The 24,484-nt window shown below is 39.2% G+C and overlaps 1 protein-coding gene across 1 annotated transcript in view; it reads left to right on the top strand.

Annotated features, from left to right (window-relative positions):
* Window positions 1-1,641: 1,641 nt before the first annotated feature.
* Window positions 1,642-24,484, top strand: part of PLBD1 (phospholipase B domain containing 1) — a 55,623-nt gene continuing 32,780 nt past the window's right edge. Inside the window, exons 1-2 of the mRNA XM_033116269.1 lie at window positions 1,642-2,030; window positions 13,842-14,061. Coding sequence (XP_032972160.1) covers window positions 1,904-2,030; window positions 13,842-14,061 — 347 coding nt within the window. The 5' untranslated portion in view covers window positions 1,642-1,903. The remainder of the gene's footprint in view (window positions 2,031-13,841; window positions 14,062-24,484) is intronic.

The raw sequence follows: 24,484 nt of genomic DNA, 5'->3' as shown, positions 1-24,484 counted from the left end.
GTGCCCCCTAGGGGAACATCTGGCAATGTCTGAAGCTGTTATCAATAGTCACAACTTGGGGGCCAAGAGTCATATGGGTATCCAGAGGATCAAGGCCATGGGATGCATAGGACAACGACAACCCCCCCCCCCGACCCCCCGGCCAATAACAAAGAATTGTATGAGCCAAAATGTCACAATGCTGAGGTTGAGAAACCCTGATCCAGTGAATTTGTTTATATGTATTATTTGTTTCCCCCACTAGAATGCTAGCTCTGTGAGGACGACGACTTTGCCCATCTTGTTTCCTGCTCTACGCCTGGAACATGGAAGTCAATGAATATTTGATGACTAAATAATAGATGAATCAGTGTCTTGTAGCTCACACCAGGCATTTTTATATATATAATCGAATCTGAACACTTGGCTCCTGGGATTGGAAGGGTTAATAAGGTGAAAGAGGGTGGTAAAGGGTAGCATGATTAAAATATTCAGGGTGCAACCACTTCCTTGTATGTCCCAACATATTTCTCTTCCCAACATAGCACAACTAAAATATTCATAATTTTCCTTCACTTTTATTTTCTAACTTGAAGAAAAATGTGCAGTTTTTACAGTGTCCTTAATTCCTTCATTCATTAAATAATTATTATCATCCAGGTACTATGATATGTGCTGTCACCAACCAAAAATTATGACTCAGGACCTGTGTTTCACAATCTGCAGAGATTTGATGTAATTGTTCTGTGTCTTTTCTATTAAGTCTATGTTCTGTGTCTTTTCTAACAATTATATTTCCCGCCCTAGGATAGATAACTCTCGTCCCCCTTTTCCATCTCTCCTTAACTCCTTAGTTAAGCTTGGAAGAAAGACTAAGAGAGAAGAGTGGGTGCCTAGGCCCCAGCTGTGTGGTGGCTTGTCCGCTCCTGAGTTCCCTTACTGTACCTTCAGCATAGTTCTATTACAGCATTAACAGCAAGTTCTGAGTACGTGTGTATTTATATGGCTTTGTCCCTTCTTGTCTGTGGTAGGGCATGCACTTCATAAAATCACTGGTACCTGGCCACAAGATGGGCTCCATAAATGCTTATTGAATGAATAAAATGCCTTTTGCCTACTTCACAATGTCACCTAGGGCACCCTCTGCCAACTTCACAATGTCACCCAAAGCATAATTTTGCCTACTTCACAATGTCACTTTCAACTGACCTTGTACAGAAATGGGGACTTCATGGGGGCTCAGGGATACATGTAGTTTCTGCCCTGTCTGAATCACTTTCCAGTGGAGGCTCCAGCCAATGAAGACAAAAGCAAGGAATCAAAAGTCCTGAGCTGCCGCAAATGGATTTAGGTTAGACAACCTGGGATGGAGGGGCACTAAACCCGGAGAGATAATGGACCCGTGAAGACCTCTGCAGAATGACAAAGAATCAGAGCTGCGGGTAGTTAGGGGCATGCATTTTCCCATTTCTCAGGGTGCCCCATCCCCACCGCTACAGAGGAATGGCCGGCTCTGGAGTCCAAGACTAGTGGTGTTGGTGTGAACTGATTTGTTACAACCTTGGGCTGCAAAACTGCCGGAAGGGTGCAGAGAAAGTGGCGCGTAACCTCGGCAGATCCCAGAAGGGCAGCTAGGAAACTTTCCCAGCCCTGCCCACAGGGCGCTAGAGGATCAGAAAGGACCCGCCTTTCCCAGACTGGGGCCCAGCAGGGCGAAGGTTGTTCCCTAAGCCACGTGAGGTTTCCTCGCCACCAAAAGCCCCAAACAAGCAGGGCTAATGAAAGAGGAAAGTTAAGGACGCCCCAAGCTCTGAGACAAGACGTCCTGCTGCCGGCACAAGAGCCGGCCTTCCAACAGCTGCCACCGCCGGCCGGCCACCGCGGACGCCTGGTCCAGCCGAGCCGAGGTCGCGGCCGCAGAGCGATGATCGGTCGCAGCCTGGACGGGCGCCTCCTCAGGCTGCCGGCGCCGTCGGCCCCACCGCTCCCGCCGCCGTTGCTGCTGCTGCTGCTGCTGCTCTTGGCAGCTGCCGTGCCGCGGAGCCTGGCAGGTGAGCAGAGCGCGCCCGGTGCAAAGGCCCCTCGCCGTCCGCCCGCCCGCGCCCGCTGCACCTGCCGCCGCTCGGTGCGCTCCCACCGAGCCCCGGGTCCCGCCAAGTTTGCTTTCAGAGGGTGTCCGGGTTCTGGGTGGGCGCCAAGGAACCCGCTTCTGCGAGCGGACTGGCCGGGCTCGCTCCAGCCCTGCTGTGGCTCGGGGACAGCCCCTGAGAAGGGCATGGTTATGTTCCTGAGAACTTAAAAAGTGTTGGCCACAATTCTTGGCAGGCAAATTGGTTCGCTCCTGCACGATTCGGCTTGCTGAGCCTCGGCTGGCCCTCAAAGCGCCAGCCAAAGGACATCTAAATAAATGTACTCACATCATAGGGAGGTATAATTCTGGGGTGCATTTTTCCCCCTTAACTATCAATGACTGGCTTAAAATGATAAGAAGTGCAGACTGGCATTGTCAGCTTGATATGGGCCAGGCAGTGTGCTAAAGGGAGTTATATTTTTTCATATAATGCTCATTATAACTCTAAATAGGATTATTGTCCCCATTCTATAGATGAGAAAATTTTAAATTGAGAGAAATTCAATAATTTGCATAAAGATATATAACAAATGAAGGCCGAGCTGAAATGCTTAAAGGGCATTTATTTACTCTCCTTTTAGTAAAATAGGTTTCATCCCCTACAGATGTTGACACTTAATCTATGCCCTTTGGGAAAAACAAAAACAAAACAAAAAAACCCTTGGATTTGTCACTTTCCTTCCCAATGAATAAAATCAACATTAACTAAAGAAACTTGAAAGACTTCAAAAGTAATGTTAAGATAGGACTAAATTTGTCTTCTTTCATAATCCATTTCCTGTTCTGACCTTGTGTAAGAATAGGGTGGAGTTTAGGAGAGCATACCCCTTGCCAGGTAAGTGCACCGATTCTTGTTACACCACCTTCCATCAAGTATGCGTAGTTACCAGATTTCAAGACCTTTGCTTCCCCAACTCGTTCACTTACTACTATTAAATTTTTCCAGTCTCTTAAGCTGCCTTGGCTTCTGACATCAGAAGCGATGCACCTCCAGGCTCCTGACTCTCGATTTACCTGCACATTCTGTTTCTTGCTTGGACTATGGAGATGGCATTGGTGTCACATTTTAGCGCAGTCATTCAGACTTACCTGGGACAGGCTAGAATACCCCAGAAATGGGAAGGGCTTTTGTATCTGGAATGCCAGCTGAAACTCTTCTCCTTTTTCAGTTCTTCTTTTGGATTGTTGGGATTGTTTTAAATGTACCTGTAGATGGAGGGGGTAGCTTGAGGAATAAGGAGGAGACATTGTTTTTCTGAAGATGGGACACTGCTTATTTAAGAAACTATACTATTACCTGGCAAGAAACTGCTTCTTAAACTGAGTTCCCTCAATAAATAAATAAGCAGACTCCATGCCAGGTGGGTTGGGAGCCAAGGCAGAAAGTGAGGGCATTTCTGCTACAAATGATCCTGACAGCACTGTGCCCAGCAATCCAGAAAGACTTCTTGTCATGGCGTCCACGGACAGCTAGTGATGCCCATGCTGACTGTTTCAAAAGATGGGATCTCTGTTTCCTTTGTTCCACCCATATTAACCTGTTTTCCAGTACAACTTTTGGCACTTTGTCTTAGCCTTCTACCAACAACTTAGACTGCCAACAACTGAGGGCAGAGAATGGGGTGTTGGCCACTGCTTGCTTTTCATGTTTTCTCTTAAATGCCCAGCTCGGAGAATTTAGCGAGTACCCAAAAACACTAAATGCCCCCTGGAATGAATTTTATATCCACTAATGTGCACCTGTTTATTCATAAACAACTTCTTTAATTTTTTAAAAACTTTTTTTATTGGGGAATATCGGGGAACGGTGTGTTTCTCCAGGGCCCATCAGCTCCAAGTCGTTGTCCCTCGATCCAGTTATGAAGGGTGCAGCCCACGGGCCCATGTGGGAATCGAACTGGCAACCCTGTTGTCCAGAGTTCACACTTTAACCAATTGAGCCATCGGGCTGCCCAACTTCTTTAATTTTTAAAGATTACTTTGTCCTTTCATTATTCCAAAAATTAATAAACAGTTGCACATTCATCCTCGCCATATCTTTCAAATTATTAAAGACTTCAGACATATAATAGCATTGCCTTTATCTTTCCAGACTGAAAAACCCCGTATATTTGTTTTTAGGATGTCTTGTTTAATTTTCCTAAGCCGTATGTATAGTGAAGTCATGTTGTCAGTAGGGAGACGGTTGGGTTGGTTGCCAAGAAACTCATAAAATGGCATAAGCCTTGTTAAACTGGTTCCAAATCTGGACTTCAGACTTGCAGGGCTAGACTCCAGAAGTTCATTCTTTCCAGTGTTTCAGAGCTGAGCAGATACAAGGAAGTTGATTCGCCCTGATAAACACACAAGTCTATTCACCAAAATACCAATTGTTAATTTTTAGCAGACTGGATATTTGTGTAGCCTGCTCCAGGCATGTTCTTATAATCAAACTACATGGGATAGATAACATGGATTCTCAGGATGGAGGTCTGATTCATCTGCTTCCCAGTGGGACTCGACACCAATCAGCCTATGGGTACTCCTCCATGAGAGTGCTCGCCTGGCACAGCTAGCACCTGACTCTGGGACACTGTCTTTTCTGGGATTCTACAGTTCACCAGTGCCCACTTGAGACTAATGATTGCCTCTCTAGATAGGCTAGTACCTTTATGTGGTTGTCGAGGAGTTTACTGTATTGGGAATCATTCAGTCTCCTCAAGGTGACTTAGCAGATCTTTGGTTGAGGCCAGTCTCAATGGACCCTTTAAAACTGAGGGGATTCTTATTTCCAAATTCACTTGAGGTGCTCCATGTGTTCATTCTATTGCTGTTCTTCATTTTTGGAAGTATAGTGTTAGAGAGGTGGTATAGAATTCCAGAAACAAACTGTGGAGCCAGACTGCCTGTATTTGAATCCTAGCTCCAATGTTTACCTATACAACCTTCAGTTAGTTATCTAATCTCTCTGTGCCTCAATTTCCTCATCTGTAAAATGGGTATTATAATAGTATCTATCTCATAAAGTGGTTGTGAGGAACAATGCCTGGCAAACAGTAGGGGCCCTGCATAACATTTCGGTCAATGGTGATATACATATACAACCACATACACAATGGTGATCCCATAAAATTGTAATGGAGCTGAAAAAGTCCTATTGCCTAGTGATAGAGTAGCCATCATAACCTCATAGCACAACCCATTACACAGATACTATTATGTTACAATTGCCTACAATATTCAGTACAGTAACATGCTATATAGGTTTGTAGCCTAGGGGCTATAGAGGAACATAATTTGTCACTCAAAAATATGTCTGTTTGGCATAAGGATTATTTTAGGCGGGTTAATTTTAAGAAAAAGCAGACTTGGGAGAAGCTCTGAAAACCAAGTAGAAGTTAACTTTTCCAAAAGCCATTTACATTTGTAAGGGAAACCTCCATTTGTAGGGGTGTGTCCCTCACTGTCCCAGGCGGATGACCGTATCTCCCGAAACTCTTATCAATGTAGAAGGCAACAACTTAAATCCGCATTATGACCTTACTCTTGTTTCTTGTACTTTTTTCCTTGTTTCTTGTACTTTTCATAACTGACTCTCCCACCCTCAACATCTTTTGTCTTCAGCTGAAGATGGTATTTAAGGTGGCTTCAGCCATTTTGGTGAGTTACTCAGTTTTCCTGGGTCTCTCCCATGTGTACAGAAGGCATACATGTTATTAGCCTTTTGTTTTTCTCCTGTTAATCTGTCTTTTATTTCTGGGACGTCTCAGTCAAAACCCAGAAGGGTAGAAGGAAAAATTATTTTTTCTACCCTAAGAGCAATAGGCTATTGTACTGTTCACTGGCCAAATAATTCTCCAGGTAATCCACCAAAAGAACGGTTTATTCAGGAAAAGAAAAAGAAACAAAGCCACCAAGGAGTGTGTGTACACACACTTGCCAGCAGACGTCCCAACCAGCCGCCCACATGGAAAAAGCCCCGAGACCAACATGGCTTCCCCCTTTATTCACATCCGTTCCCCAGAAGTTACCACAAAGTTCAACAGGAAGTCAAGACTAGAGAGTTAACAAGCGGCCCAGCTCCACCCATAGTCCTCCCAGCTCTATGGTTAAGCATCTTAAGATACCAGTTCACTTTTATCAACACATAGCCTAGCTGTGTAGTAGGCTATACCATCTAGGGTTATGTAAGTGCAGTCTATGATGTTCACAAAATAATTAATCACTTAACAACGGAATGTTTCCCCATCGTTAAGTGGTGCATGACTGTAATTGAGCGATTGTTGTAATTGAGTGGCTGTTGGCCATTGGAGTTGCTTGTCTCTGAAAAGGCGTCATGGAGCTCTTGATAAGGGAACCAGGATTGCAGATGATCATGTATGTGCTGTGAAGTAATAACTTCTTATACAAATAGGGTTTATTATACAAACCTGGTTTTCCTTAATCATGGCTCAACATTTGGGGGATTTGGGATACACATATTAAGCAGCTGTTTCAGAAAACAGTGAACAATGTCCTTGGTCGCTTTCCTGGGTTATAGCTGTGACTGAAATCACCTTGACTACATTTTTCTAAGGGCAATTTTATTAACCATGGCTGCTTTAGAATTTCCCAACTCTTTTCTGTCTTTCTGAGCATCGCTAAATCTTCCTACAGCTCTTCCCATTGTTGTGGTGTTTCAGACCCAAAAGAAGCCAGTGCTCTCTGTAAACTAGAACATTTTCCTGTGCTTTCCCTGTATCAGTTTGTTTATTACAATGTTTTACAGTATAAGTTCCAGAACAACTTCTGGGAGAAGTGCCCATTTATCTCTATTATTAAACTTTGTTTCCTGGTCCTTCTGGAAATGTGACTCTGATAGCAAAGATAAAAAATTTTCTCCAGAAAAAAATTAAAAAGAATACTGAGATAGAACACTAAAAAAAACTTTTTCATAGTTATTTACTTTTCATAATATATAAACTATGAATCACATGAACTTCATCTTGGAACTTTGTTCTAACATACAGAACAGAAATTTTTGTTTTCATGCTTCTTTAGGCATTATTTTTACTTTTGTCACTTGTTATCTTTTGTTTTCTTGGATTCCAAATTACGTATGATGCATTACCTCATTATAGCAAAAAGAATCTCAAAGGATTTATTTTTTTCAATATATTAAATGGGTTTTTTAATGCATTTAAGCTTTTTTTTAAAAAATGGAGTAAGTTCCAGTTGCTCCTAACTTATATTTCATAAACTTTTGAAAGTTTAGCTTTAAATTGTGGCTCAAAAATATATTAATAATGTTATTATGTAGTTTTTTTGTACTGCTGCAAAACAGGAATTACTCAATGTGGTAAAAAATGAAACTAATAAGAAGTAGTGAAACTATGAGGAAACTTTACCAAAACTCGAAACTCTGTGAAAGTACAAACAACAGATATCATATTATAATCTTCCAATGGCAAATTTTGAAAGTCTCTTAATTGAAAGGTACAAGCTTGCTCTGAATATTGTCTGTTAGCCTTGCAAATGCAGTGACAATTCTAACATGAGTTAGTATATCAAACAGCATTTGCAAACCTAAGATACCAAAATTCTAATTCACAATTAGAAATCAATAATATACTATCGACTTGATACAAATCTGCCTCTGAGTGTGACCTTCCCAGCTAGTGGGAAAATTTGGGATTTAGGCAGCCACATTCATGAATCAATAAAGCATTGTGTTAAGCCCAAAGGAGTCAATACAATGGCTACTTCTCCTGATTCTCAAGGAGCTTGTAATTAAATTTATTGGACCAAATACATACAAACACACATAACTAAAGAGAAATCTAGATGAGGAGGGAACTAAGAGAGCCAAATCAGAATGGGGCAAAGTTGACTATCCATTGGTAGGACTTTTGGCAAGAACTCTGAATTAAGGTGGCAGTAAAAAATAGATTTGTTTCCAGGGAATAAAGGAAAGGGATCATTCCAGATTCAAGAAAGTCCTCAGCATTGTTCTGCATGAATGTTTTGTTGCTTAGAAGCTACTTTTAACAAGCTATCTCCCTTTCTACATACCTAATGCATCAGGCACATTATGCATCCCATCTCACATTCTTTCACCTGCTTTTTATTCTAGCTTCATGCAGGTATAACCTAGAGCACCTTAACTCAGCAACATTGCAGGAATACCTTGCTTTCTGACTCAGAGCTTCTCTGAAATCATAACCATTTAATACTGGAGCACATGCAAATCTGGGAGTGAGGGATTCAACACTTTATAGGACAGCCTTTGACCTATGCAGAATGGGAGCATGTTGATAAATACTCCCTCTTCTATCCTTGGGATGAGGTCTTCAGAGGTTTATTCTGCACACTTCCTTGGACCTATCTCAGAATGCACCCTTGAATTAGCTTTCCCACCTTCTCTGTTTCACTTTTCCAGTCCCCCATTCCTGTTCACTGGGAGCACTTCCCAAAATAATCCTCCTTTTAGCAAGAGCCCCAGGCTCCGACATCTGTGAGGAGTGAGAATTGAAACACCTACTTACAATTTTATTGCGCGGAGGTTGTTTATTCATGAATCAGTTATTTTTTTCTTAGTGACTCTGATAGTCAAAGCTAATCAAAAACTAGATATTAATTTATTGAGAACCCTTTCAAAGAAGGGAAGTGCAATGTCAACGTACACACAGAGAGAGATCCTGAGAGACTATGTATGCTCAGTGGACCTAAAAGATAAAAGCAATCTAAGGATCAGAGTAAGTGAACTATTAGCTAAATTCAATCTGAATAGAGTAAGCTGCAATCTTAATTTTGTAATATTTTCTCTCACATATTCTGCCTCTGCTCTTTCATGTTTCTTTCTGTCTCTATCTAACTCACTAAATATATTAGCCAAAATTGTATTGCTCAGGGTTGAAAACCACTACTGTTTCATAAATGAGGTGTTAGGAAAATTAGGTTCCAAATATGGGAGAGAGTGATTTAGGTCACTCTATGACTATTTTACAAATTCTAAGACAGGGTTAGGAATTTTTTCAACTGAAAATAATTAACACATAGAAAATATTAGAATATACAAGTAAATACAATAAATTTTAAAAGATTGGGCTTCTTCCATCTTAAGTGTATAGAAGCAAAAAAACTCTGTTTTTATAAAGTAACATTCCCATTTATCCAACAAATATTTATCATGTGCATTGATTTTGAGAGTGTTGCTGTTAAAAATATTTAAATGTTATTTTTCATTTTCACAACTCGAGAGAAAATATCAACACATGGCACTTGCCCCTTGGGCATATGAACCATCCTCTAGGCTGCTACCTGAGCTTGAGGACATAATTGACTTGAGTGAGTTATTTTAGACTAACTTCTGTGAATGCTCTGATAAATGTCACTTTCATTTCAAGAACACCCACAATTAAACTAGATTCATCACAGAAACATTATTGTGCTAGGTACAGTGATCCCAGAATATACTGTGGTAAGTAGAAAAGATCCCTGCCTTCACAGAATTTGTATAAAGCTAGGTTAGGATTAGAATTATGAAATATTTTCTACCTTTTCACTATTATGCTTTTCACACCATCTGCCTCCCAACATGAAGATTTAAAAAAAAATAGAATGGCTTAAAAGCTATTAAAGGATTTTTAAAAATAAAAAAAAATAGCATGGTACAAAAACCAAAAAAAAACAGAAAAAGGTGATACATGGAGAAAACACTGAGGAATGGAGAAAATCAATTAGGGGTGGATCAAGAAACTCAGATTTTGGCTTAATTTTCAAAACCTGCTAAATTGGTCAGCTTGTTAGCAGTAAATTTTTATTGAATTCTCTTGATGATTGGGTAAAGATTTTTCATGCACAGAGGACACTAGTGTCAGAAAAGCACAGATTTGCAGAAGTTTATTATCTGTGGTCAGGAAATAAGGTAGTAACAGGAAGAGTAAAAATATAGCCCTTGAGTGTTTAGATTGAGAGCAAGCCAAGTTTATAGGAAAAGGGGCTCCTGGAATGGAAAAGGAAAGCCAGGAGGCTGGATGAGAAATGCTAACATTTTGGAGAAGGAACAAAGCTGAAATCATGCTATGTGGATAGAACTGAAAAAGGGACTGACAAGTCTTACCATCCCTCTTTCTTTTACAGTTCCTGTTTATGACCTCACCCCTGCCATAGCACTTGTGCTGCAGCTTTTTATTTAGTCGGCCATGCTTTCTCATTTCCCTACAAGACTCATGGGAGGTGAGGGTGGAAGAGGACATGTGAAGAAGGTTGGGGAAGGGAAAGGCTATGGCCTTTGTGGTCCAAAATCAATTTGGAAAACATATGTATTTATTGTACTAGGGAAGAAAAGAAAGGAAGTTTCTATGGATACTGTCCCCAACTGTCAAATTATTAACAATTAGACTATTGTTTGTCATCAGGAGTCTGTTGACAAAGTATTCTGCACCTACCTATATAACAATCAATGTTATTACTTCCACTTCATCATTTTTAAAGAAAGTCCTCCATTATGGTCATGATGCTTGAGGATTAAGATTATACTTTTAGTACTTTATTTGCTAGATAATCTTTGCATCAAAAAAATAAAATGTTGAGTCAGTTTTGAATGTGGACAACAGATAACCCTATATAAATATTTAATCTGAGCTAGAATTTCTAGTATCTTAACTACTAGAAACTCAGTATGTCCAAAACTTAACTCACATTCTTTCCCAGACCTGTTCCCTACCTCCCTATCTGCTCCCTCTCTCAGTGAGTGATACAACATTCATGTGCTGAGTCTCACCCTAGAAACTGAGAGTCGTTCTGACCTCCTCCCATCTTTTTGATGACCTGAATGTTAAGTCTGTTTTTAACCTGAGCAGCTGTGCAATGGTTTCTGAGGGAGAGAAACAAATGCATTATATACTGTTTCCTTTCTCCATTTCTTTTTTCTGTTTTTTTGTCTCTCTTCCTTAGTCTCCCTTCCTTTCACAAATATTTATTGAGTATCTGTTATGGGCTAGGCTCTATACCTAATGCTGAGGAAACATTCTTTGGCCTCAGAATTTCATAGGCTAGGAGCAGGGGCAGACATGTAAATTACAGCACAAAGTGGTAAGAACTAAAGAAGATGTACATACAAGGTACACTGAGCTTGTAGAGGAAGTCAGCTCCTTCAAAAGGGGTGCTGTTTCCTGAGTTTTAAACAGCAATTTTGAGATTGGTAGGTGATTAACAAGAAAGAAACTCTCAGGCAGAGGAAGCCAAATATGCAAAGTCTGAGGGATTGGACCAGCTCATGGCAGGTTGGAGAGCAGTATGTAATGGTTTCCAGATCACAAAGTACATGGGTTTGTGGATGAAGCTGGACAGGGGGGCAGAAACCTGATCGTGAAAGCCGATAGTATAAACTGAAAAATTTTATTTCTAGGAAATAGTATCCATTGAAGAATTTTGGTAGTCAAGTAAAGAAATCAGTCTTGCATTTTAGAAAGGTCACTCAGGCAAAGCATGAAGAGTAGATTAAATGTCAGAGCGACTTTGAAAAAGACCTTTAAAGCTAAGGTTAGCTGTGATATCCAAAGTGGCATAGAAATGTAGAACTAAAGAGGTAGAGACTGAAGGGAGAGATATTAAGGTTTTGCTTAAATATGAGTTATGCGAGGGAGAGAGAGAGAAGGCCTGCATGGACTTGGGTTTCTGGCTGAAAGATCCCAGAGATAGCAGAAGATGGAGGATGGGTTGGGAGAAAATATGAATTTTGTTTTTTAATTTCTAATGCTTATAGAATCACCCAGATGTTGTTATCAAATGTGTTGTTTGGTCTACAAGATAAAGAAGAACCCATGGGGAGAATGAGGAAAAACACAGGCAAAGGAGGGGCATATTCAGAAGAAAGTGTTGTCCCAAATGCATGGGAGGAAAGAGTTTTAAGAATAATTGGTCACCAAAAAAACAAGAAACAAGTGTTGGAGAGAATGTGGAAAAAAGGGAAAACTTGTGCACTGTTGGTAGGATTGTAAATTGGCAGCATCCTCTAAAAAAACAGTCTGGAAAAATGAAAAAATAAAGATAGAACTGTGATTTACCAATTTCAGTTCTGGGCATTTGGCCTAAGAAAACAAAAACACTAATTTGAAAAGATATATGCACCCCTTAGTTCATTGCAGCATTATTTACAATAGCCATTATATGGAAGCAACCTAGGTGTCCACTGACAGATAAAGAAGATATGGTGTGTGTGTGTGTGTGTGTGTGCGCGCGCGTGTGTGTATCACAAAAAAAAAAAGAAATATTGCCATTTGAAACACAGATGGACCTAGAGGGTATTACGCTAAGTGAAATAGGTCAGAGAAAGACAAATACTGTATCATCTTATTTTTATGTGGAATCTCAAAAATTAAACAAATGAACAAACAAAACAGACTCACAGATACAGAAAACAAACTGATAGTTGCCAGAGGGTTGGTCAGTGGGGGATGGGCAAAAAAGTGAAGGGGATGAAGAGGTACAAACTTATAGTTGTAACATAAATAAGTCATTGGATGTAATATACAGCATAAGGAGTACAGTTGCTATCACAATAACTTTGTATGTTAACAGATGGTTACGAGACTGCTCATGGTAATCACTTCGTAAAGTATATAAATGTCAAATCACTATGTTGTACACCTGAAACTAATATAATATTGTATGTCAACTACAATTTAATAATTAAAAAGAGCTTTATAGCCCCCTCCCTGCCCCCCAAAAAAGACTAAGGGGTCACTGTCAGATGTTCACGTGACATGGGATTCAAGGATTTCATTAGCGACCCAGCCAGAGCAGCGCTGGAAGCATGGTGAGGATAGATGCCAGCCTGCCACTAAGTGATGAAAATGAGCAAGGGGGGTGGATGAAGTCTTGGACCGTGCCAGTCTTTGTGACAGCCCTACCACCAGCACCTTGTATAATCCCTAATACAGCGTGCTCTATAAAAATTATAATAATTTTATGAAGGGAGTGAGAGGTTCCAGCAGTAGCCAAATCTGCTCACAGGATCCAGAAAAGAGAGCTTCTGTAGTTGTTCTACATTTAGTTGTGAAACAGTGGAACGTGTTAATTCACTACAGAGGAAGGAGCCAGTGCAGAGAGAGAGCTTTAGCATACAGGAGCAAGAAGATATAGGATGGAATTAAATTCCTAAACAAAGTGAGAGGGCTGGGATCCAGAGCATGGGTAAAGGGATTGAGGTGAACAAGAAGGGAGGCCTGGGTACAGGATTTGTGAGGAGGAATTCATAAAGTTATCAAGAATTTGACGGCGTCACAGGTGACAGTTTCTATTTTATCTGCAAAATAGGACTCTAATGTCACATGTGAAGAATTAAGCAGGAGAGATAGGATAAGAAGCCAGAGAATATGGATGCTTTGGCCCAACTGCTGAAAGAAATGGAAGGCGTTGCTGACCAGGGACGTGAACCCTATCTTTGGCTGAAGGAAGAAATGGCAGGGTCTCCAGCTCTGGCCTTGCCCAGAATCCCATCTCTAAGGATGAAGCTCTTAGACCCACCTCTGTGATACTCTAACTCCTACCCTACTTTAACTGTTTTTTTCCTATGGGCTTTTCCCCTTTGATCCAGACTCTGGTTTTTCCCCATTTGCAACAAAGAGAAAATATAGTGGCAGATTTCCCAATTCAAATAGAATGGAGCTCTTTAAAAGAAAATGTGTTAGAATTGTTGGTTACATAGAACAAAATGCATCAGCAAAGCAGTTTAGTGGCATCCTCTCATTATTTCCTTTTCTTCCAGGAGTCGTCTGTGCAACTGCGTACTGGATGCCCACTGAAAAGACAGTACATGTCAAAAACGTACTGGACAAGAATGGGGATGCCTATGGCTTTTACAATAACTCTATGAACACCACAGGCTGGGGCATCCTGGAGATCAAGGCGGGGTATGGGTCTCAGGCCCTGAGCAATGAGGTCATCATGTTTGTGGCCGGCTATCTGGAGGGTTACCTCACTGCCCCGTAAGTACCCCAGTCATGGTGGAGAACTATCAGGCAACCTCTGTCTCTTTCTTTGTTCAGCAGTGGCCCGGTCTTCCTGGCATTGTACATTTGTAGTTGAGCTTCTTCTCATAGGATAGAAGCATTATCAGAATTACATTTGTACCTATAACCAATACCTGCCTAGAAGGAACAAAACCCCCAATCGTGGCACTATTCAATTCTCATGGCTCTCACCTTTTAAAATTTTTCCTTCTCCTGAAACTATTTTAAGAGTCAGCTAAGCCGTTTCATCCTACTAATCATTTATGGTCTGGTAGAAAGCAAATGACAGCTGGAGTGACTCTTTGAGAACCACAAAACCGAGAAGATTAATTAAAAATGTCAGAGCATTTATTTTCAGCAGTCTTAAAACAATACTTTCAAGTAGGTAAAGAGATTTTTAGATTTAAATTTTAATGTCTAATAGAAATGTTCCTTCCAGTTCCATTGTGGCTTGATTCTTGTGTCCTTCCCTTGTCTAATAAAAATAACAAAAATATAGTTAATGATAATGCAGTCAGGACCCATTCTTTTTAGAGAAAAGCTCTTTAAGGTAAAGAAAGTTGCAATCCATTTAATCAAGCTTCATCCTTCCTTTGATATAAAATGTCATGATGAGTTGTCTTTCTTTCTTTCTTTCTTTCTTTCTTTCTTTCTTTCTTTGTGACCTAGATTGTTGAGCGCAGTTTAACCAAACTGTTTTTCATTGTTATTGCCTTAGTCATAGTAAGTACAGTACAGATCTTAATCTGTTTCTGCATTCTGAAGATTACATCAGATTTTGAATGACTAATTATTGGGTTCTGGCTGGGTTTTTTTTTAATTTAAACTAGAAATTCCTGTTTTTATTTTTATACCAAATTTTGCTTACCCTATCATACAAGTCTCTTTCATATAGTACATTATTCAGAGATGTATAAAACTCTATAAATGGAATAAGGTTTTAGGAACATGTCTACAACTGTATTGTACATGTAAACATCTGAACTTTTCATCTTGCACTCAAAATGTTTATCCACTTTTGTATCCACTCATTTGATTGTATTATTTAAATTGAGTTGCAAATTTGGAGAAATAATTTGGACTGAGGTTGTATGACTATAAGTAAATATATTAGATGAAATATTGCTCAAACTCCTAGACCCAATCTCAGATGTTATCTTCTTGAGGAAGCTTTTTCTGATTCCATTCCCACTGAATTGGAGCTCCATCTCTCCCTTGCACCATCTGTTAGCTCCTTGAGGACGGAGTCTTTTATCTTATTCATCTTTGTATACCCCAGACCCTTGGCACAGTGCTTTTGCCCCCAGCAGTTACTTAATTACACGCTTATTAGGTTTAATTGAATCTTGTTGTTGTTCCAGTTTTATTAAAGATGAATCAGAATGTGAGGTACATATTTCCATGCAATGCACTGTCTGGCAACCTTGGCCCAGTGGAGCTTCTTCCTTTGTTTTTAACTCTATGGGGTGGCTCCCTAAGAGCTGCAAATTCAGAGTCTCTGATGTTTCACTAATGATGTTAAAGCTTCTAAATAGTCATGGGTTGATTTTTAATAAAATGAGTCATGAAACCTTTCTGGAAAGAATGGTGATGAGGGTGTGGGGACCCGGTCTGCTCTAGTTTTTAATAAAGTGGCTGACTCTTGTGTTGCTGAAGTAGCTGCTGAAATATGACCTCGCCTGGAATTACCCAGTTAGAGTGAGTCAATTCAGTGCAACAAACACTTGCTGCACTACGGATGCCAAGCTCTGGTGACAGGGAGAAAGGTAGTAGGGAGTGGTAGTTCCTGAGTACATTCTTCAAAGAGGACTCATTTTAAATTAATATGTTGACACAATGGTTGCTAAAACTATGATGAAAAGAGGTTGTAGCAAGATTATGGCACAAGTAGAGAAAGTAGTCAAAGGTGGTACCTTTTTTGTCTTAGGCCTCCTGCCAAGAAACATCTCAGGAATCTCCTCCACACCCCCCAACTCGCCCCTTTTGATGTTAGAATCTGAATTTGCTTCCAGATCAAGGTTATGGGCAAAGCAAAGATAAGTAAGACACAATCTCACCCTCAAAAATATCAAATGACCCATCAACTAATAATTACCTGGATGAGGATGATGATGATACTTACATAGCAATTGTTAGCATTTAAAATGTACCAGACACTGTTCAAAGCAGTTTACATATGTTAAATTATTTAATTCACAACAATACTATGAGGTATGTATCATTATTATCCTCATACTATTGATGTGAAATAGGCACAGGGAAGTTAAGTAACTAGCTGAAAGTCACAATACTAGTAAGCAGGAGCCAGGATTGGAAACCAAGCTATCTAGCTTCTGAGTTTACTCACATGCGTGTGCGCGCGCGCGCACACACACACACACACACACACTCAAATGGATTAATCACTGTGGGAAATACTAAAGGAGCCCAACATGGTATCTCACCTCAAAAGTCAAAACAATTGAGGTCTGAAGTCAAAACAAGTAGAAAACAGTAGGAGACAGCAGATGACGAGTGCTAAGTGACGTGGGTATTACATAATGCAAAGCGATTCAGGACAAGATGTGTGTCTTCATGATTCTCACATATGAATGCATGTGACAGATGTAAAGGTGAAGTTTTGGCCTACTTAGGAGGAAATTTACCGATTTTATGCACCACAGGAGCTGAAACTAAATCTATCACATCCATGACATGGACGCTAGTGTTGGCTCTGTTTGATAAGAATTCGGAAATGTGGAGAAATTAGCAATCTTGCTTGTGGTCGTACAGCCTACAAGTAGTAGAGTCAAGCTTTCCTCAGTATTCAATGCCTGTACTTTTATTTTACTGTCAGCACACAAAAATGTAGGATCCCAGGCTCAGGGATCAGAGAAGGGCCTCAACCTGAGAAGCCTGCAAGTGATTGTATTCGTCAGGGCCCCTGAATGGAGCAGGATCATTTGAGGCCTCCACTTCTGATCTCAAGGTAGAAGTTTCTCTTCCCCTGCTCTGAATGTCAGAATTGAAAAATCTAGTCTCCATCAAAGAAAGAAAAGAAAAAATTTCAATAATTCTAGTCCAGTTACCTCCCACGTCTCCATCTGTCTTGTCTACTGTTATGAGGACATCCTCAGGGACCACCCACAAGTCAAGATTAGTGTTTCCTTGTTTCAGGGTTTCTCAACCTTGGCACTATTGACATTTTGGGTTGAAGTCTTCTTTGTTGTGGAGCTGCCCTGTGTATTGTAAGATGTTTAGCCGTACCCCTGACCTCTACCCACTAGATGCCAGTTGCACCTTACCCTTAGTGTGACAACACAAAATGTCTCCAGACATTGCCAAATGCCCCTGGAGGGAAACATCACTCCAATTGAGGAACACTGCCCTATTTTGAAATACACTGAAAAATTGAGGGGATCTGGAATTCTGGATGGATCTAGGCAGTGTGCAGTGATGGAGACTGGGTAAAAAGTATGAATTTATTGTTTCCTTACCTGAGTGAGCATTGTTAAGTCAATAGCCCACAAATTATTTTTTTCCAAGAAATAGAAATTTATTTTCATATACATCATTTTAATTTTAAGAGCCCATCCATCCTGATGGCTAGAAAATTTACCATAGTCAATCCTATAGAAACAAAATATCATTTCAGCTGAGTAAATTCAGAATGTTCCACTTTTTCCCAGAATGGATTTGTGTTACTGAGGCTGCCTGGAGGGAGGGGAGATGTTTAATCAGTGGTTGTCCTGTGTCTTTCTCTAGCATTTACCAACGTGTAAGAATCTCATTGAGTCTTGGCTTGGGTGTAGCCCCGTCTGACATCTGATAAACCTACCATGGTCTCCAGCTGTATAATCAGTGCTACCTGAGATCGCAATATTCACTGCAAATATTAAGTCCTCTGCCCCCATGAGCTCCTAGTATCCGCTTATTTCACCCCAGGCTGCACAAGAAAACATTTGGCTCATGAGCCCACAGTCCGGGCAGCCATCTTTTTTCCCTACACAGTCTTAGAGTGAGAAACTGTAGGGTTGTTGTCTCCCTGAGCTACTAAATCAAGTCATTAAACTCACCTGTAGCTTCTGCATTTCATTCCTCTGAAGTGTGAAGCCAGGGCAGAGAGTCCTGTCTTGTCACCCACATACCTATCTAGCTCTATTGCTACTCTCTTCGTCAGTTTTAGAGTGATGAAAAGGGAAAAGTGACCAACCTGACAGTAGAATAGGTGTGGCAGCATGAAAGATATATAAACAAAAGTTAAATGTGATCACTCAATTTTTAAAAAAATTTGCAAATCATTTGAAGGAGAAGCTCTCATGAAGTGAAGTTTATTGAATTCAAGGACCATAAAATAAGAGTTCAAAGGATATTCTTGTTGTTTACCTAACTGGCAATAAAAACTATTCTCATTTTATTAGTTTCTATTCTGGAAACTACATTAAGTTCTCACTTAACATTGTCTTGCAACTGCAGTGAAATGACTTATAAGGAAACCAGTTTGACCAAAGGTTAATTGATAGAAACAACAGGTAAGTTCCTACTGCATCTCATCAATATTATAACAAAACGATGTTAAAGGAAATGACATTATTCGACGACCTGCTGTACGAGATACAGGATATCTAAAGTTCCAAAGCACAGGGAGCCAAATTCCCAATTTTGGAATCTGAGTCACTTCCTGCTTACAATGCTGACCTCCTTATAAGCATCAAATGAAAATCAGAACTAGGACTTTAGGAAAACTTAGAGAGGGGAAGGGGATTCACAATTTGACTGATTTTGCTCTAAACTTACAGCAAATAATAGATATAGAAATATATAGAAAGAGAGCATCATAATAATATAGTTGGGCTCCCAAACAAGGTGAAACATCTCTTGAACATGAAACGGAACAGAAAACAAAGTGATGAAGAATGGATATGCTGGGCCCTTGGCCTGAAGCAGGCAGAGACAGACATCCCTGCTGATAGGCGAAGGTCTCAGTGCTCTGGGTGAGCCGACTCAAGGCTGCTTTTGACTGTAAGCTAGGCAGCCACAGAATAACCTCTGTTGATGTGCATCCTAGCCTACAGATTTATACGAAACCATGAGTTTGGAGAAGGGGGGTAGGGGGTGCAACCAAGAAACAAATCATCCATGTGCTGGTTCAATTACACATATTACACAGCATTACATAGGAAAGAAGTCCCCAAAAGCTATTCTAAGACCTAGTTCTCAGCGAGTCAGATGGAAGCAATTAGGGGAAAATGAGAGGAGAGAGAGAACAAATAAATAAATAAACAAATAAAAATGCCTATACACCAAAATTCCAAAATACACAATAGAATGCTAAGAAAAATAGTCAACAAAATCAACAATAATATCATGAATATACTTCAGATTAATTTTATGGAATGGTTTATCAAAGACTAAACATGCTTATGGTACTCTAAGTATAAAAGAAGGAAAACTTGAAGAATTTATGTAACAATAAGGAAGAAATAAGAAGACATGCAGATATTTAAAAAGAACCTGTTTGAAATGTTAGAAATAAAAATTATGGAAATTAATTCTTAAAAATATCAGTAAACGGGCAAACCCTGGACTAGACACAGAGAAAATATTCTGAATCTGAAATTAGTATTGAGTGATTTACATAATATGCTGCCCAAAGAGACAAATGAGTAAAAATAATGAGAGCTGTTAATAGAGGAGTTAGAGAAACCCAATATATGTCTATTAGGAGTTTCAGAAAAAGAAGCTGGAGGGAGTTGGAGATAAGCGATAGTTGACAGGGTAATAGTTGAAAATTTGTCAAAATTGAAAAAGACATGAGTCCTTAGTCGGAAGACACAGTCTATCAAATTGTTACAAGATAGTGAGTGAAACAGTAGAAAATTGAGGATAAAGAAAATAATCTTAAAAGCTATCAAAAAGGAAAGATACTGACTACAAAGGGGTCTCAGCTAGACTGACAGCATACTTCTCATCAGCAGCAGTAGAGCCAGAAGACAGGAAGGTAATATATTAAAAGTACTGAGGAAAAGTAACTAGAATTTTATAACCATTTAAATCACCCAAGAGCAAGGACAAGAAAGGATATTTTCAGATTATACAAATAAAAATCTTTCGGGCCGGCCCGGTGGCTCAAGCGGTTGGAGCTCTGTGCTCCTAACTCCGAAGGCCGCCAGTTCGATTCCCACATGGGCCAGTGGGCTCTCAACCACAAGGTTGCTGGTTTGATTCTTCGACTCCTGCAAGGGATGGTGGGCTGCACTCCCTGCAACTAGCAACTGCAACTGGACCTGGAGCTGAGCTGCACCCTCCACAACTAAGACTGAAAGGACAACTTGAAGCTGACCAGCACCCTCCACAACTAAGATTGAAGGGAAAACAACTTGACTTGGAAAAAAAGTCCTCGAAGTACACACAATAAAAAGCCTTGAAAAAAAAATGTTTCACCGCCCACAGATGTGCATTAAAGAAAGAAGTTAATAAAATTTGATTGTGATATTTAAAAAAAAAATTTAATAGAATTTTTAAAAAATTTTATTAAATTTATTGGGATGACATTGGTTAGTAAAATTCTATAGGTTTCAAGTGTATATTTCTATAATATATCATCTATATATCACATTGTGTGTTCATCATCCAAAGTTAGTTCTCCTTTTGTATATATTTGTTCTCTCTCTATATATATATATACACACATATATGTGTGTATATATATATATTAGTTCTCCTTCACCATATATTTGACCCCTTTTACCCTCTTCTACTATCTCCCCTCCCCCCTTACCTTCTGGTAACCACTAAACTGTTGTCTGTGTCTATGACTTTTTGTTTGTTTATTTTTCTTGTTTGTTTGTTGCTTTCAGTTTTATAACCCACATATGAATGAAGTCATATGGTTCTCAACTTTTTCTGTTTTTCTGTTTTTCATTCTTTTTTTAAATTAAAGTTTATTGGGGTGACAATTGTTAGCAAAGTTACATAGATTTCAGGTGTACAATTCTATATTACATCATCTATAAATCTCATTCTGTGTTCACCACCCAGAGTCAGTTCTCCTTCCATCACCATATATTTGATCCCCTTTACCCTCATCTACCAACTCCCTCCCCGCTTACCCTCTGGTAACCACTAAACTAGTTTTTGTTTCTCATTTGTTTGTCTTGTTCTTTTGCTGTTTTTGGTTTATGTACCACATATCAGTGAAATCATATGGTTCTCTGCTTTTTGTTCTGACTTATTTCGCTTAGCATTATATTCTCAAGATCCATCCATGTTGTCACAAATGGTCCTATATCATCTTTTCTTACCGCCGAATGGTATTCCATTGTGTATATATACCACAACGTTTTTATCCTCTCATCTATTGAAGGATGTTTTGGTTGTTTCCATGTCTTGGCCACCATAAATAAAGCTACAATGAACATTGGAGCACACATGTCTTTATGGATAAATGTTTTCAGATTTTTTGGGTAGATACCCAGGAGAGGGATTGCTGGGCCATATGGTAATTCTATTCGTAATTTTTTGAGGAACCTCCACACTGCCTTCCATAACGGCTGCACCAATCTGCATTTCCACCAACAGTGTATGAGGGTTCCTTTTTCTCCACAGCCTCTCCAACACTTGTTACTATTTGTCTTGTTGATGATAGCCATTCTGACTGTGGTAAGGTGATATCTCATTGTGGTTTTCATTTGCATTTCTCTGATGATTAGGGATGTTGAGCATTTTTTCATATGTCTATTTGCCATTTGTATGTCCTCTTTGGAGAAATGTCTCTTTAGGTATTCTGCCCATTTTTCAATTCGGTTGTTTGTTTTTTTGTTTTTGAGTTGCATGAGTTCCTTCTATATTTTGGATATTAGCCCCTTATCGGAGGCACTGTTTGCAAAAATCTTCTCCCATTCAATTGGTTGCCTCTTTATTTTGTCGATGGTTTCTTTTACTATGCAAAAGGTTTTAAGTTTGATATAGTCCCATTCATTTATTTTAGCTTTTACTTCCCTTGCCTTTGGAGTCAATTTCATGAAATGCTCTTTGAACTCAAGGTCCATAAGTTTAGTACCTATGTTTTCTTCTATGCAGTTTATTGGGTCAGGTCTTATGCTTAAGTCTTTGATCCATTTTGAATTAATTTTGGTACATGGTGACAGATAGCAGTTCAGTTTCATTCTTTTGCATGTGGCTTTCCAGTTCTCCCAGCACCATTTATTGAATAGGCTGTCTTTTCTCCACTGTATGTTTTTTGCTTCTTTGTCAAAAATTATCTGTCCATATTTATGTGGTTTTATTTCTGGGTTCTCAATTCTATTCCATTGGTCTACGTCTGTTTTTCTGCCAATACCATGCTGTTTTGATTATTGTTGCCCTATAGTACAAACTAAAGTCAGGGAGTGTGATACCTCCAGCATTGTTCTTTTTTCTTAAGATTGCTTTGGCGATTTGGGGTCTTTTGTGGTTCCAAACAAACCTGATGATTTTTTGTTCTATTTCTTTAAAAAATGCCATGGGATTTTGATGGGGATTGCATTAAATCTGTATATTACTTTGGGTAATATGGCCATTTTAACTATGTTGATTCTTCCAATCCATGAGCACAGAATATTTTTCCATTTCTTTGTGTCTTCTTCAATTTCTTTTTAAAATGTCTTGTAGTTTTCAGCATATAGGTCTTTCACATCCTTGGTTAAGTTTATTCCTAGGTATTTTATTCTTTTTGTTGTAATTGCTAAAGGAATTATTTTTTTTTCATTTCTTTTTCTGAGATTTCCTTGTTAGCGTATAGGAATGCAGTGGACTTTTGTACGTTGATTTTGTAGCCGGCCACATTACTGTATTTGTTGATTGTTTCTAATAGCTTTTTGGTGGAGTCTGTATGGTTTTCTATATACAGCATCATGTCAACTGCAGAGTTACAATTTAACTTCTTCATTCCCAATTTGAATGCCTTTTATTTCTTTCTCCTGCCTGATTGCTCTGGCAAGGACTTCCAACACTACGTTGAAAAGCAGAGGTGATAGGGGACCGCCCTGTCGTGTTCCTGAACGTAGAGCAAAGGGCTTCAGTTTTTCACCATTAATTATGAGATTAGCTGAGGGTTTGTCATATATGGCCTTTATTATGTTAAGGTATTTTCCTTCTATACCTATTTTATTAAGTGTTTTAATTATAAATAGAGGTTGTTTCTTGTCAAATGCTTTTTCTGCATCAATTGATATAATCATATGATTCTTGTCCTTTATTTTGTTTATGTGATGTATCACATTGATGGATTTGCGTATGTTGAACCATCCTTGTGCCCCTGGGATGAACCCCACTTGGTCGTGATGAATAATCTTTTTAATGCATTGTTGCATTCGATTTGCTAGAATTTTGTTTAGGTTTTTGCATCTGTATTCATCAGAGATATTGGTCTGTAGTTCTTTTTTGTGTGTTGTTCTTGCCAGGTTTTGGTATCAGGGTAATGTTGGCCTCATAAAATGAGTTAGGGAGCACTGTCTCTTCCTCAATTTTTTTGGAAGAGTTTGAGCAGGATTGGTATTAGATCCTCTTTGAAGGTTTGGTAGAATTCACTAGTGAAGCCATCTGGTCCCGGACTTCTGCTTTGGGGAAGGTTTTGGATGACTGATTCAATTTAATTACTGGTGATCGGTCTGTTTAGATTTTCCAGTTCTTCATGGTTCAGCCTTGGAAGGCTATATGTTTCTAAGAACTTGTCCATTTCTTCTAGGTTATTGAATTTGGTGGCATATAGTCCTTCATAGTATTCTTGGATGATCCTTTGTATTTCTATGGTGTCCGTGATAACTTCCCCTTTTTCATTTCTGATTTTGTTTATTAGTGTCTTCTCTCTTTTTATCTTAATGAGCCTTGCCAAGGGTTTGTCAATTTTCTTAATCTTTTCAAAGAACCAGCTCTTTGTCACATTAATTTTTTCTATTGTCTTTTTGTTCTCTATTTCATTTAGTTCAGCTCTGATTTTTAGTATTTCTTTCCTTCTGCTGACCTTAGGTTTCATTTGTTCTTCTTTTTCTAGTTCTTTAAGGTGTAACATGAGGTTATTTATTTGGGATTTTTCTTGTTTCTTGAGACAGGCCTGTAATTATATAAATTTCCCTCTTAAAACTGCCTTTGCTGCATCCCAAAATTTTGTAGGATTTATTTTCATTGTCATTTGTTTCTCTGTATCTTTTGATCTCTCCACTAATTTCTTCTTTGACCCAGTCGTTCTTTAAAAGTATGTTGTTTAATCTCCATGTATTTGTGTTTTTTCCTCCTTTCTTTTTGCAGTTGATATCCAATTTCAAAGCCTTGTGATCAGAGAATATGCTTGGTATGATTTCAATCTTCTTAAATTTGCTGAGGTTAGTTTTATGTCCCAATATATGGTCTATCCTTGAGAATGTTCCATGTACACTAGAAA

Source organism: Rhinolophus ferrumequinum, chromosome 10 (assembly GCF_004115265.2).
Source record: "Rhinolophus ferrumequinum isolate MPI-CBG mRhiFer1 chromosome 10, mRhiFer1_v1.p, whole genome shotgun sequence".
Classification (NCBI taxonomy): domain Eukaryota; kingdom Metazoa; phylum Chordata; class Mammalia; order Chiroptera; family Rhinolophidae; genus Rhinolophus; species Rhinolophus ferrumequinum.
Note: the sequence above shows the minus strand (reverse complement) of the source record. Positions and strands in the feature narration are given on the sequence as shown.